The following is a 14639-nucleotide window of genomic DNA, read 5'->3' on the forward strand; positions in this document are numbered from 1 at the left end:
GGTTGATAGCAACCTTAACTTTGATCACCAAATGTCCACAATTGGTAAGGAAGCCTTCTACATTGCACATCTCATAAGTAAGGGCATAGCATCCAAAACTAAGGAGGTTATAACTCCCCTGTACTTGTCTGTCATTAGACCAATAATAGAGTACAATGCACCCTTCTGTGTATGCTCCTTGACAGACACCTGCAGCAACTGGAGAGACCTCAGAGATTTCTCACAAAGAAAATTCAGGGTCTACAACACATGACTTACATGGACAGACTGAAGGTCCTGTCTCTTTACTGTGTATCGTATAGACTGCTTAGAGGTGACTTGTGCCTGGCCTACAAAGCAGTTTAGAACCATGCCTTAATGGAAATGCTGCACATCCACAAATCAAATGGGACAAGAGTCGCTCACTGTAGGGACATTAACAGGACGTGCTGGAGAGACAGATATGTCTCGCAGAGGTTGCCACTCCTCCTGAACAAACTCCTAGTTCGCATAAAACAGAGCTCCCAATGACCCTATTTAAACATAACATAATTGCTTGGGAAACAGTAAATTTACCCCGGGGGTTTCATCTATGTCCCTCTTAGACAGAGACAGTCGATGCTGATGTTAGATTTGCATTGCAAATATAGACTATATATCTTGGTCTAGAAGGGAACAAGGGTATAACATAGCTAGGCTTGTAAAGGCCGTATGGCCCAATAATATGTACGTATACACATATGTATATATTTATAAGCCGCGGTGGTGCAGCAGTAGCGTTGTCGCCTCACAGCAAGAGGTTCTCCCGTTCGATTCTCGGCTGGAGCGCCTTCTGTGTGGGGTCTGCATGTCCTCCCCGCGGTCGAGTGGTGTTCGAAAGACATGCGTGAATGGGTGTGCCTTCTTTGAAGGTTGGGTGTTGAGCTGGCACTGTAAAAATATACTGCCAATCATTAGCGAACAGGAGTTCCGCTGTGGCGATAGCTAACCGGGAAAAGCCGAAAGAAGAACAACATTTATATATAAATGTGTGTGTGGGTATGTATGTATGTGTACACACACACACACACACACACACAGACATATATATATATATATATATATATATATATATATATATATATATATATATGTGTGTGTGTGTGTGTGTGTATATATATATATATATATATATATATATGCATAACAATATGAAATAGGAAAATATATTTGTGTGTGTACATCTCCCTTGCTATGTTTCTTAGATGCCTGTTAGAAAGCAGAGCTGAAAATTTCTTTAAACTTGTCAACTGCTTGTGTCATCAGCCTGCAACATGCACACAGCGAAGAAAAGTCTTGATTCTGCTAGATGTCTACTGCCTGGGAGATTACAGGCAGTGAAACTTGTCAGGTACTAGACAATAAACGGTACAAATAAAATGAAGACTCACAATGTCTACAGCTAAGTGAAAACAAATTATTTGTAAAGCAACAATAAACTTTTGGAAACACACTTCCCTCTTTAGCTCACATTTATAAATAATTACTTTATACGTGTAGTTGTCATAATTATGTGGCTAATGTACACTTGTTTATTCTACTAAGAAGTTTTTGGTGCTGCAGGTAATGAATGCTGCAAGTCAGTAGTGTGTAAGTGAAGTTTAGAGAATGTTTGAATTGTTCTTAGACATAGTTACAAAAGCTTGTTGACTGTGATGTGGTGGATGCTTCTTGCCAGCAGTGAGTGAAGGAAAGGGAATACATTTGTTGTTTCAACAAAGTTAAATTTGTACTACACTTTAGTTGAGTATGTACAGGGTGTAAGATCCTGGGCAATTGACTGAGGAGATGATTGAGCCTGTCAGGTTGGGGCAGATTGTTAGGTGTCGTAGCACTGAGAAAAGTAATACCTTATCAAACTATATCCCTAGGAAGTGTTTAAGAAGGTGCCCAGCTTCTTGCTGTGTGTGTGTGTGTGTGTGTGTGTGTGTGTGTGTGTGTGTGTGTGTGTGTGTGTGTGTGTGTGCACATTATGTTTTAGAGTTCTGAGAAGGAAGCACTTGTTCTTTTTTAGAGCAGTGTGTCTGTATTTGCCTGTCTTCTGCAGAGCATGAACTGACTGTGTGTGTGCAGCATTTCAGTGTGCTGAGTAGGGAGCACCTCTCAAACTTTATCCCTTTGAAAATTTTAAAAGAGGTGTGATTTGCTTTGTAAAATACCTGGCTGCCTGTGTTGAAACACTGTTGATAATGCTGATCACAATGAGATAGCCGTGTTGATGAATATACCTTGTTTGTGTTTTGTTGATAAAAAAATCTGTCAGGCAGATGACCTTGGATTTAAAGGACTGCACACATTTTTTAAATAATTTTCCTGTATTTCTGTGGTTTGGATTTTTTTTGCTTTGAATTTATTAATGTATTTTGTACAGTGCCTGTTTTTTATGTATTTTGCTAAATTTAAAGTTTGAATGCAACCTTATAAGCAAAAACCCCACAGTGTGGAAAAACACTTGTCAGTCTTTGTGCTGTGTTTATTTCCATGAAACAGAGTCGGCTTCCTGTTCTGCTCTAGCAAATAATCGCATACTGAGATAATGTTATTGCCTGTATGCAGGTTAATGTTTTTGAGGGATTGAGAATCGAGATGCTATAGGAGGCCAGTGTCATGTTATGGAAAATGTTGCAAGGGAGGATACAATTACTTATGCCCCTGAACTAGCCTTATTTTATGCTTTCTTATTACATATGTGAAAGCATAGAATTTCTGTGACTCAAACAAAACAGTTTACAAATGTCCTTTGTTCTAATCAGTTTTCATCAGTAACACAGAACTTAACTGAATTTTTGTATAATTTAAATCTTAGAAGGGAACTGCAGGAACTTCAGAATATTTATAAGCAAAGCACAGAACATGCAGCACAGCAAGCAGAGTTGATTCAGCAACTGCAGGCGCTTAATGCAGATACACAGAATGTACTACGAAATCAGGAGAATGCACACACTGCTGAAACAATATCGTATCAAAAGGTAAGAAGAACACTCTCTTTTGAAAGAAAGGTGTTCATTTACTGTCACAACAGTGTTTTAGTAAGTTCTGTAAATGGTTCTCACAAACAGTAAGAAGGACACAAGAGACCTCCAGACATTGGATCCATCCTAATTTGGCTTTGTCAAAAGAATGTCCTGCTTAATGAATGTAGTAGACTTCTTTGAAAAAGTTACTAAGGCAGTGGATGAGGGGAAGATGGTGCATGCATCCTACCTAAATCTGGCTAAAGCATTTGATACAGTACCCCGCTCAGCATTGTCAACAAACTTATGGAGCTAGGTATAAATTCCTTTATAACTTGCTGGATAGGTAGCGGGCTGAGTGATAGGACCCAGATGGTTAGAATCCGTGAGACCACCTCCAGTAAGAGGCTGATCACCAGTAGACTGTCCCAGGGCTGTATGCTAGGCCCACTCCTCTATGGCATCTACTTCTCGGATGTCAAAGCCAGTATCAAAGGCCCTGTGTCTAACCAAGTTTGCAAATGATTGCACACTGGGAGCAGTCAATGAATCCTCCCAAGACGAAAACACCCTTCTGGAAGGTCTAACACAGACAAATGTTTGGTGCTGAAGCCATGGCTTAAAACTCAATACCAAGAAATGCATTATAGTACCTTTTGGGAAGTCTGCCACCCCAGGTAAATTTGTCATCAATAAAAAAAACCCCAAAAAGTTGATGCACTAGTCAGGCATCTCAGAACTCATGTAGGTAGTAACCTAGCCTTCAACCAAGGTAGTAAGAACATCCTTCTATGTTGTTCAACTTGTAAGCAAGGACATGGAATTTATGTCCAGAGAGGTCATCATACCACTGTATGCAGACCTCATCAGACCCATCGTATAGTATAATGTCCCCTTTGGTGTGTACTTCACCAGTCACATGCAGCAACTGGAACTTCCAAAAAGGTTCCTTACAAAAATAATGCAGGGAGCAAACACAATGTGCTGCACTGATCACTTCAAAGTCCTGTGTCTTTACTTGGTATTGTACAGGCTTCTGAGAGGTGATCTTTGCCAGGCATTCAAGACAGACCTGGACACTGTCTTGATGTATTTTCTGCATATCTGCAAAACAAATGCCATCATAACTGTGAGTTTAAAAGACCTAAATGTTGCTTGCACCATAAATAGGACATGTTGGAGAGACATGCATGTTTTTCAAAGAATTCCCATTCTCTGGAACAGGCTTTCCAACCATGTAAAGCATAGTTCCTCCCTGTTCTTATTTAAGTTAAACAGGACAAACTCGCCAGGAACTGCTAAAGCGGTTAACTGAACAAACAAAGCAAGCAAACACACAAGTTGAGCTGACACCACAGCGAGGAGGTGAACCAAACAAGCAAACACACAGAACTGAGAGTGTTGAAACACGTTGAGTAGTGGACTTGCAGGCAGAGAAACTGCCTGGATTAAATGACAAGGTGCCTTTAAAACCTCCTGTTGAAAAGGAGGAAATTAAGGAGATAATTTTATTGTCTGAAGCAATACTGGAACTCTTTAAAAATGAAGATGTTGTGGTTAAGATCTGATGAAGGCAGCCGAAAGCACTTATCTCCTGTTATTTTATTTCATTATTTATAATCTGTATGTTGTGATTAAAGTTTTTACTTATTTTATTCTTACTGTGGGACCTCCTCACTGTGGTGTCAGCTCAACTTGTGTGTTTACTTATTCTTATTTATGCGCAACTTGGACCAATGAATGGGTAATCAGAAATTCACCCCTGGTCTTGTGCCTGTGTCTCTGATGGACAGAGGAAGTCAGTAAATCACCCCCTGTATAAATCAAATATGCGGGTCATATTTGGGTTTTATGGCTGGGCTTATAAGGGCCCTAGTGATCGTTAGCCTAGTATACACCTATGAACCTATATGATAGTCAATGAAGTGTGTCTTGTATATAAAAAGCATCATTTTGTCATCACCCAAACCAGGGGCTGGTTGCATACATCATACCTTCACAGACTTGTCAGTATTGTGTGTTTTAGCAGTGAAGCAGTAAATATTTATTTTATTTATTGGCATTTGTTAACCGGGTTAATCCAGCTCGGTTTGTGGCCCATTTTCAGTGGAGACCCGAGGAGAAAAGCTCCGAGAAGAAAATACAGTTTAAAAATATACAGTTTAAAAAGAAATGCAAGGACAGTTTTACAGTTCCATAAGTAATAACTGACATATGGAGATATTACAGAGAAAATATACTTAAGTCAAGGGAATATACTAATTCTAATACTGTAGAGTACCAAAGTACATACAATATGTACAATAATAAAGCATTTAAACAGATATGTTTAGACATACCATATATAATAACGGACATATGGAGATATTACAGAGAAAAAATACTTAAGTCAAGGGAATACACAAATTCTAATGCTGTAGAGTACCTAAGTATATACAATATGTACTACAGAAAAGCATTCAACAGATATGTTATAACAAACATTGTGCAAGTAGGCATATACTAAGCTGTAGAAAGCCTGTATAGAAGGAAATAAATGAAGGAGTAGGAGTTAAGTTGGGGCTTGACAGGGACAAGTTTTGGAGTTAAGTAAATGAAGTTTAAGTTTCTCCTTGAAGTGAGATGGGTGTACAATGCTACAAATGTCTCTAGGAAGTTTGTTCCAAGCTTGGGCCACAGAGTACTTGTAAAGGAGTTTACCTACTGCTTTTTTGGGATAGTATATTTGTACTAGTTGCTGATTTGATGTCCTAAGGGTACGGGGTGGAGAGTACATGGTAATGAAGGAAGACAGAGCAGGACATGCTAGACGTTTATAGACTATAGTATGTAACATTTGCAATTGGGCTAGCAACAATAAATGTGGGAATTCAAACCTTTTGAGAGAATTTAGAGATGGGCAGTGATGAGTATTATAGGGAGAGTTAGTGATAAATCGCACTGTCTTATGATAAGTCTGTTGGAGTTTGTTTAAGATAGTAGTTTGAATATGGGTGAGCACGGGGGAAGCATAGACGAGAGGGGACGAGGAGTGCTTGATCAAGGGTGAGTTTGGAATTAGTAGTTAAGAATTTCTTATGACGATATAGTAAACCAAGCTCTTGGTTTGTCTTTTTAATACATTGTAGATTGTGCAAGTTAAATTTTAGTTCATCATCAATGATGACCCCTAGGAGTTTAGTGTGGGATTCTGGCTGGATAGTAGTGTTATTTGAGGATGTAATGGCAAAGGAGGATGTATGGTGTGCTAAAGATTGAGTGAGAAATAGTAGGAGTTTGGTCTTTTTAGGGTTAAGGATGAGGAGACTGGTACATAACCAGTGTTAAGTAGCTAGGAAGACCTGTTGCGTGAGATCATGGAGTATAGAGATGTTATTAGAAGTAGTAATGAGCGTAGAATCGTCTGCATATTGGATGAGGGAAGATGTATTGCAAGCTGTATGAAGATCATTGGTGAAAATATTAATTAGAAGGGGCCCTAGGATGGAGCCTTGTGGAACCCCTGTTGGGACAGATAGGAAAAGAGAGGAAGAGGAGAGACATTTTACTGATTGTTGCCTGCAGGATAAGTAACTAGAGAACCAGGCAAGAGAGGAGGAACTCATATTGAGGTTAGCAAGTTTGGATAGTAGGAGAGGGTGCGAGACTGTATCAAAAGCTTTAGATAAGTTAAGGAAGAGACAAGGTATCAGTTTATCATCAAGGGCTTCAGCGTCTTTATGAGTGAAGGATAGGAGGGCAGTAGTTGTGCTGTGTTTAGGATGGAAGCCATGCTGGGTGGGAGTAAGAAGGTTGTGTTCAAGAAGGTAGTTGAGTAGTTGAGAGTGGATGCATTTTTCAAGAATCTTAGAGAGGGGGGATAAGAAGGCTATAGGTCTGTAGTTAGAGGGGTCAGTTGAGTTTCCACCTTTATGCAATGGAATAGCGTAAAATGATTTCCATGATATAGGGACAATAGCCTCCTGTATAGATCTGTTAATAGGAATGGATATTGGGAAGGCAATAGAATCAGCAGCAAGTTTAAGGAAAGAAGGAGGTAGGTTATCTGTGGAGGGAGAGCAGGGTTTGAGTTTCAGGAGAAGTGATCTGATGTAGGAAGTGGAAACAGGGTACAAAGAAAAAGGTGGGTTGGATGGTTTGGGAGGGTTTGGCAGATGTGTAGAATTGCAAGTGGGAGGCATGAGTGTTTGAATAGTATCAATGAAGTGGTTATTGAGTAGAGTAGCTGTTTCAAGAGGGGTCGAGTTATGGTAAGGGGAGGGGTTTGCAGGGGAGCCAGGGAAAAGAATATTGTTAATGGAGGCACAGAACTTTTGAGGGTTGGTTTTGTAATTAAGTTGGACAGAGTTATAGTAAGACGTTTTGTCATTGTTGGTGTGCTTTTTGACAAGATTTCTCAGGTGTCTATAGCTATGGAGTAGGGGTAAGTCCTTAGATTTTGTCCAAGCTTTCCAAGCTTTGTCTCTTTCTAGCATTAGGGACTTTGTTTCTTTTGAGAGCCAGGGAGCATACTTGGATTTTAGTCTGATCTTTCTAGAGGGGGCCAGTGAGTTTAGGGTGTCTAGTAAAATATTATTAAATCTATATATGGCATCATTTAGAGGGATAAGTTTGAGAATGGACCATTCTATAGAAGATAAAATTTAGTTAAATTGGGTAAGATTGAAGTTAGAGAGTTTGCGACAGTCTCTATAGATGTGGGATTTGGGAAGTTGGGAGGGGACACGAAGGACAGAGATGGGTAGGTGGTCACTAAGTTGGTCAGGGTGTGTTGTAGGGTTGAGGTATAGTTGAGGGGAACTGATAAGTATCCAGTCAATTATTGAGCTAGACTGTGGGTTTTTGTGGTAATGAGTTGGAGATGATATAAGCTTTTGAAAACCATGGAGATTAATCCTAAGTTGGAGAGAGTCTATTTTCAGTTTGGACCAGTCTAAGTTGACATCACCCAAGATGAGGGTTTCGTATGGTATGTTGAGGGAAAACCAGGACAGGATAGTTTCAAGAATTGCTAAGTTGTTCCCAGGAGGGATATAGATAGAAGCAATAACTAGTTTCTTATGGGGGCCAAGGTGTCAGTTTAGTGCTATGAGTTCTGCAGGATGGAAGTTAGGTAAGGGTGTGGGTAGTGGGGAGAGGTTGAGTGTGTTTTGGTATAGGATGGCTACACCACCTCCTTTTTTAAGATACCTGTCTGAGCGATAGATGTTATAGCTTTGTGGGAGTATTTCTTTATTTGAAATATGTGGCTTCAGCCATGTTTCCAGATAATGAAATAATGTGAGAGGTAGTGTGGGCTACGCATGCATGGAATTTCAGTAATTTTGTTGGATAGGCCTTGGATGTTTAGGGAATATATGGATAAGTGATTAGTGGAGGTAGAGTTTGTTGGAGTTGACGGGGGGGGGGATTTTGAGCTGGTTGGGGGGATGGTTAAGGGAGGTGAAAGTTTATGTGGAGAGGTAGAGGGACCAGGATTGGGGTGGATGTCCCCAGAGACAAGTAAGTTGGTAGTGAATTGAGAAGATATAAGTAAGGGCAGATGCAGGTTGTGCAGCTTTAGTTTGGGTTTATGAGTTGGAGGATGTATTTGCAATCTACTCAGTTTTTGATAGCATGAGGTGGGGAGACTGAAAAGGGTAGAGGAGATATTATAAAAGGAAGATGTGTTGTTATTGTTCAAAATGATGTGAAGATTACTGATCCTACAGACATTGCCAACATACTGGCTGACAGGTTCAGTGCAAACTTCTCAAGAGGAGAGATATCTATACCAAGTGATTGCAGCCCCCCAAACATCTCCAATGCCCAAGTGAGAACTGCTCTCTCCAAAGCAAAAATCACAGCATCCATGGGACCTGATGGTGTCCCCGGCTGTGTGCTCCACGAACTCAACGAGGAATTAAACCCACAGCTAGGACAGCTGTTTAATCATAGTCTTACCTCTGGATACGTACCCAGGGAGTGGCGCACTGCAACTGTGGTCCCACTTCACAAAGGCGGTGCCTCCACCGACCATGGAAATTACCGGCCCATTAGCTTGACAAGCCTTATCTGCAAAGCCATGGAGAGGATCATAATGGACCTCATAAATAAAGACATAGGAATTTGCAGACTTTGGATCCATCCCAGTTTGGCTTTGTCAAAGGCAGATCATGCCTTCTAAACTTGGTTGACTTTTAAACAGTCACTAAAGCCATTGATGAGGGAAAGGCAGTCCATACAGCCTACCTCGATCTTACAATACCCCACTCGGGTATCATTGAAAAACTCATCAGCTTAAATGTTAACCCATACATCACAAGATGGGTTGCAAACTGGCTGAGTGACAGAACCCACAGGGTCAGAGTTGCTGGCGCCATGTCAGACTCAAAGCCTGTCACAAGTGGTGTACCACAGGGCTCAGTCCTGGGCCCACTCTTGTTTGGCATCTACTTTTTCAAGTACACGCAAACACAGGAGGGTTATGGCTGACAAAGTTTGCAGATGACTGCAAACTGGGCGCCATAGTGGAAAACACATCTGACACAGATATCCTTCAGAAGGGTCTCACAGAAACGGATAACTGGTGCCAGAGCCATGGCCTAAAGTTAAATGCCAAAATGCATAGTCATACCCTTCGAAAACAAGGTTACCTAGCTACCAAATAGGTGGCAATCCACTGAGCATAGAAGAAGTTATCAGGGACCTGGGGACCCAGGTTGATAGTAGTCTGTCATTTGACACCCATGTAGCTAAAGTAGTTAGGAAGACCTTCTACATTGCCCACCTTATCATGAAGGGATTCTCATCTAGATCAAGGGAGGTCATAGTCTCCCTATACTCATCACTCATCAGACCAATGATTGAGTACAATGCCCCATTCGGAATGTATCTGACCCGACACTTGCAGCAGCTGGAGAGGCCACAAACGTTCCTCACCAAAAGGATAAAGGGTCTCAAACATCTGTCCTATGCTGCCCGACTGAAAGATCTCCAGCTCTATTCAGTCGCTTGCTCAGAGGTGACCTTTGCCTAACATACAAGGCCATGTCAAACCCAGATTTGATGAATATGCTTCACCTCAAAAAATCTAGATCCGTCAGAGCCACAAGGGGAGACTTAAACCTCGACACGGCTATTAATAGGACGCTGGAGGGATAGATTCATCACCCAAAGACTCCCTATGCTGTGGAATAAAATCCCGGTATATGTGAGGCAGAGCACCTCGCTGGCCTTGTTCAAGAGAAATCTTGACCAATGGATGGGAGATCGCAGATATACCCCAGGGATTACCTCAGTGTCACTGCTCAACAGAGGCACAGCAAAATAATGGGTATAGTTCCCCATACTAAAGGGGTGGCGTAAGCCACAAAACTATGGGCTAGGCTTGTAAATGCCCTCGGGCAGATAGCCTAGTATGAACCTATGAACCTATTGTCCTGGGACTTACATTACTGAGACTGCCCAATGCAGAAATGTATTTATGTATTTATATTTGTTTACAGTGATAGGGCACTCATCAGTATTGACCAAATTCAGGCTCAGCCCAGGAGAAATACAAAACATTTCACATAAAAAAATGCAGCAATGTAAGCAAAAGCAGAGTAATTCAGACTAAGTAAGAAAAAAGAGTATGCATACATTCTAGTGAACAACACAGTTCACTGTGTAATTAAACCGAGTGTAATGTAGAATGTATAAGTTAGTTTCTAAAGTGGATTAGTCTTCAGTGAATCTTGAGAAAGGAGAAGAAGCCAGGAAAGATAAAAGTTAGGTCATATGTCCTGTGTTAAAGCAGGAGCATTTGGCTTGGATGAAGAAGGGCTTTTGAGTTGCATTGAATGAGTGCTGATTTCCTTAATTTTGCTGGGGAGACCTTCCCAAAGAGAAGGTGCCTAAGAGAAAGCATGTGCAATGTATGGGGTTTGGTTCTAGAGGAAATGAGAGTTGGTGTGGCTTGCGAGTAGTGTTTCAGGTTGTATTAGGAGTTTTTTTTCATGATGTCTAGCTATAGCATAAGTCTCACTAGTCTTATCTGTAAAGTCATGGAAAGAATTATCATGGAGAGGATCAATAGAGATATAGTAAACCTCCAGACACTGGATCCAACCCAGTTTGGTTTCGTCAAGGGCAGATCATGCCTACTCAATCCGGTGACCTTCTTTGAGAAGGTCACCAAACCAATGGATGAGGACAAAATTGTTCACACTGCCTACCTTGACATGGTCAAGGCATTTGACAGAATACCCCACTCGGGCATTGTTGAAAAACTCAAGAGGCTAGGTACAAATGCATATGTCACCCAGTGGATAGCCAGCTGGCTCACAGACAGGACACAGGAAGATAGAATTGGGGAGTCCACCTCTACAAAGAGGCCATTCACAAGTGGAGTCCCTCAGGGATCAGTCCTTGGACCGCTCCTTTTTGGCATTTATTTCTCAAAAGTCAAGGCCAATGTTAGTGGTCTCTGACTGACTAAATTTGCAGATGATTGCAAATTAGGAGCTGTCATTGAGTCTCACACTGACAGAAATGTTCTCCAGGAGGGACTGACACAGACAAACAGTTGGTGTCAGAGCCATGGACTAAAACTAAATGCTAAGAAATGCATAATAGTATCCTTTGGCAAGTCATCCATCCCTGGTAACCATCATATTGACAACGCACCCCTTAGAATTGACCCAGTAGTCATGGACATAGGGACACACATGGATAGTAATCTAGCCTTTGATCATCGTGTGCCTACTGCAGTGAGGAAATCATTCTGTGTTGTGCAACTTATAAACAAAGGTATGGCATCTCAATCCAAGGAAGTCATTGTTCCACTGTATTCAGCATTCATCAGACCTATCATTGAGTACAATGCCCCCTTTGGTATGTACCTAACTTGGTATATCCAACACCTGGAATGTCCACAGAGGTTCCTAACTAAAAGAATACATGGCATAAGTAATATGTTCTATAGAGACCACCTCAAGGCCCTATCCTTGTATTCTGTCTCATACAGGCTTTTGAGGGGAGATCTATACCTGGCATTCAGGGCATTGTCAGAACCCACTCTGATGGACCGCCTGCATATCCACAAAACAAACAGTACCAGACTTACCCATTCTAAAGACTTAAACATCATCTGTGATATAAATAGGACCTGCTGGAGAGATAGGTATGTATCCCAGAGACTACCCCATCTATGGAACAGGCTCCCCATCCATGTGAAGCAGAGTTCCTCCCTAACCCAATTAAGTGCAACTTGGACAATTGAATGGGAGACAGGAAATTCATCCCTGGTTTGGCACCTATGTCTCTAATGGACACGGGTAACCTGTAAATGGTTCATCTCCCAGGCCCATGCTTACACTTATCAAGAATATCAGAACTTGTCAGAGATTTGGGATGCATGTCTAGGCTTAAAAAGGCCCTTGTGGTCGTTAGCCTGGTAAACAGCTTTGAACCTATAGTTTGTATAGTTGAGATCCTATAAGTAGGTCCGATAATTCTTTTATGGGTAGCCATTTGTTTTTTTTTTTTTTTTATAGGGTGGTACAGTTATGTTCACAGAGAGGCGAGTTTGTAAAGAAGTGACAGATGCATTAGCAGTAGTCTGGTTGTGACAATGTTTTTGTTGCAGGCAGAAGCAAAAACTGAGAGCCCATATTCAAGATGAGAAAAACTCTGTTTCCAAGGACTGATCGGGCTCGTCGGGATTGAAAAGGGGAGATCTTTTTGCCCTAGAAGAGGAGAGATTTTATTTTGGCTTTCACTTTGTCTATGTGGAAATGGAAGTTAAGTGACTGATCAAGCTATAGTCCTAGATATTTGAAGGTGGAGGTTATCTCTATGGAATTGTTGTGTAGGTCAAAGATAGTTAAGGTGTCAGGTGCTTGTTAAACTTTGGTGGTGTTTATGCAAGTCCATCTAGAGTTGACATTGAATGTTGGTGTGAGAGTGACCTGATTAGTAAATGACCATGTCATCAGCATAGAAGATAGGTGGGAGATGGGGAAGGTCACAAGGAAGTTTGTTAATGAATATGGAGAAGAGAAGGGTGGCAAGACTGGATCCTTGTGGTATGCCTTTGTTGATAGATGCAGATTCTGTTTGGAAGGATCGTATTTTAACTCTGAATTGTCTGTCTTTGAGTTTTTAAACCAGGGAGTGGTGTCTGGAATGATACCAATTTCAGTTAGTTTGTTTTGGAGAAGATAGTGGTTAATGAGGTCAAATTTTTATTTTATTTTATTTTATTCTATTTATTTATTTATTTATTTATTTATTTTACGTTTGTTGACTGGGATTGTCCGACTGAGCTGGAGAGTCCTTTTTCAGTGGAGGTCCGGAGAGAAAAGCTCCAACATATTATTCAAGTTTCATTATAAATTAGCATTACACAGCAATGTTACATTACAAGGCATTAAGTAGCAATACAATGTTATACAGTGTCAGTAATCAGGAAAGCTCTTTCAAGATGTATAAAAAGAAATAATATGTCATTAAGATGAGTATAGTTTTTGGGGGTAAGTGGTTACAAAAATCCAGTTTTATCATAATGTAGTTGCATGAAGGCAAGACAATTACAATAGAATGTTTCTCTGAGACGATTTTCTTAATAGATTTTAGAAGACTGTAGGAAGAGTAGTCAAAGGAAGATTAGAGAGAGCTAGTGAGAAGAGTGAGTTAAGGGCAGAAAGTAGATTAAGGTATGAGAAGTAGGGGATGTTTAAGGAGGGAGAGTGAAGTGGCAGGACCAGTGACATTTAAAGTGCTCTTTGGTGGCTGTCTTAAATTGTTTAGGATGTGTAAGGGTTCTGATTTCTAGTGGGAGCCTATTCAGGCAATAGTGGTGTGATAGCTGTACATGTTGCGTCCAAATTTAGACTTGGGTTTGTAGGTTTGTAGTAGGTCTTGGTTAGAGCTTTGGAGAGATCTGGAGGGAGAATAATGTGAGATGAGAGGGGATAGTGCTGGGCAGTAGGAAGGCTGGTACAGGATAGAATGTATTATCTGGATCTGAGAGAGAAGCTGGTGGGGTAATTCAAGCCAGTTTAGGTGTTTGAGAGCGAGAGTGATGGGATTTGTACGTTTGCTGGGCAGCAAATCTAGCTTCCTTGTTGTAAGTAGATTCGAGTTAAGATTTGTGAGAATTTGAGAATTGTACATTAGACTAGGTAGAAGGTAGGTAAGAGAAAGAGAGGAATCTTGGCTTCAGAGGTAAGGAATTTCTTGTTACGGTAAAGTAACCCTAGTTTTGAATGAGTCTTTTTGATATAGTTATTAACATGCAAGTCAAATTTAAGCTGATTGTCAATCGTTATGCCTAAGAGCTTAGTGCTGGATTCTGTTATTAAGGGAGTGTATGGAGAAGGAGGATTTAATATTGTTGAACTTTTTAGATAGGAAGAGTAACAGCTTTGTTTTTTTAGGGTTAAGGATGAACTGGTTGTTGTAGAGCCATGTTTCAACTAAGTTAAAAGATGCCTTTGAGTAGCTGAGAAGAGCTTATAGGGAAAGTTGGCTGTAGTGATGACTGTAGAGTCATCTGCATATTGCACTAAAGATGACTGAGGACAGGACGTATAGAGCTGATTAGTAAAGATATTAAAAAGTAAAGGCCCTAGGATGGACCCTTGAGTGAGTGCCATCTCACTGATTGAGATTTATCAGTGAGGTAGATGGAGAACCATGCAA

At 40.8% G+C, this 14639-nt stretch overlaps 1 protein-coding gene across 1 annotated transcript in view; it reads left to right on the forward strand.

Annotated features, from left to right (window-relative positions):
• CNTLN (centlein) overlaps positions 1-14639 on the forward strand; it is a 3122808-nt gene that overhangs the window by 640697 nt on the left and 2467472 nt on the right. The window contains exon 7 of the mRNA XM_044061293.1: positions 2825-2987. Coding sequence (XP_043917228.1) covers positions 2825-2987 — 163 coding nt within the window. The remainder of the gene's footprint in view (positions 1-2824; positions 2988-14639) is intronic.

This window comes from Protopterus annectens, chromosome 2.part0 (assembly GCF_019279795.1).
Source record: "Protopterus annectens isolate FY-2018-M chromosome 2.part0, PAN1.0, whole genome shotgun sequence".
In the NCBI taxonomy this organism is placed as follows: Eukaryota; Metazoa; Chordata; order Ceratodontiformes; family Protopteridae; genus Protopterus; species Protopterus annectens.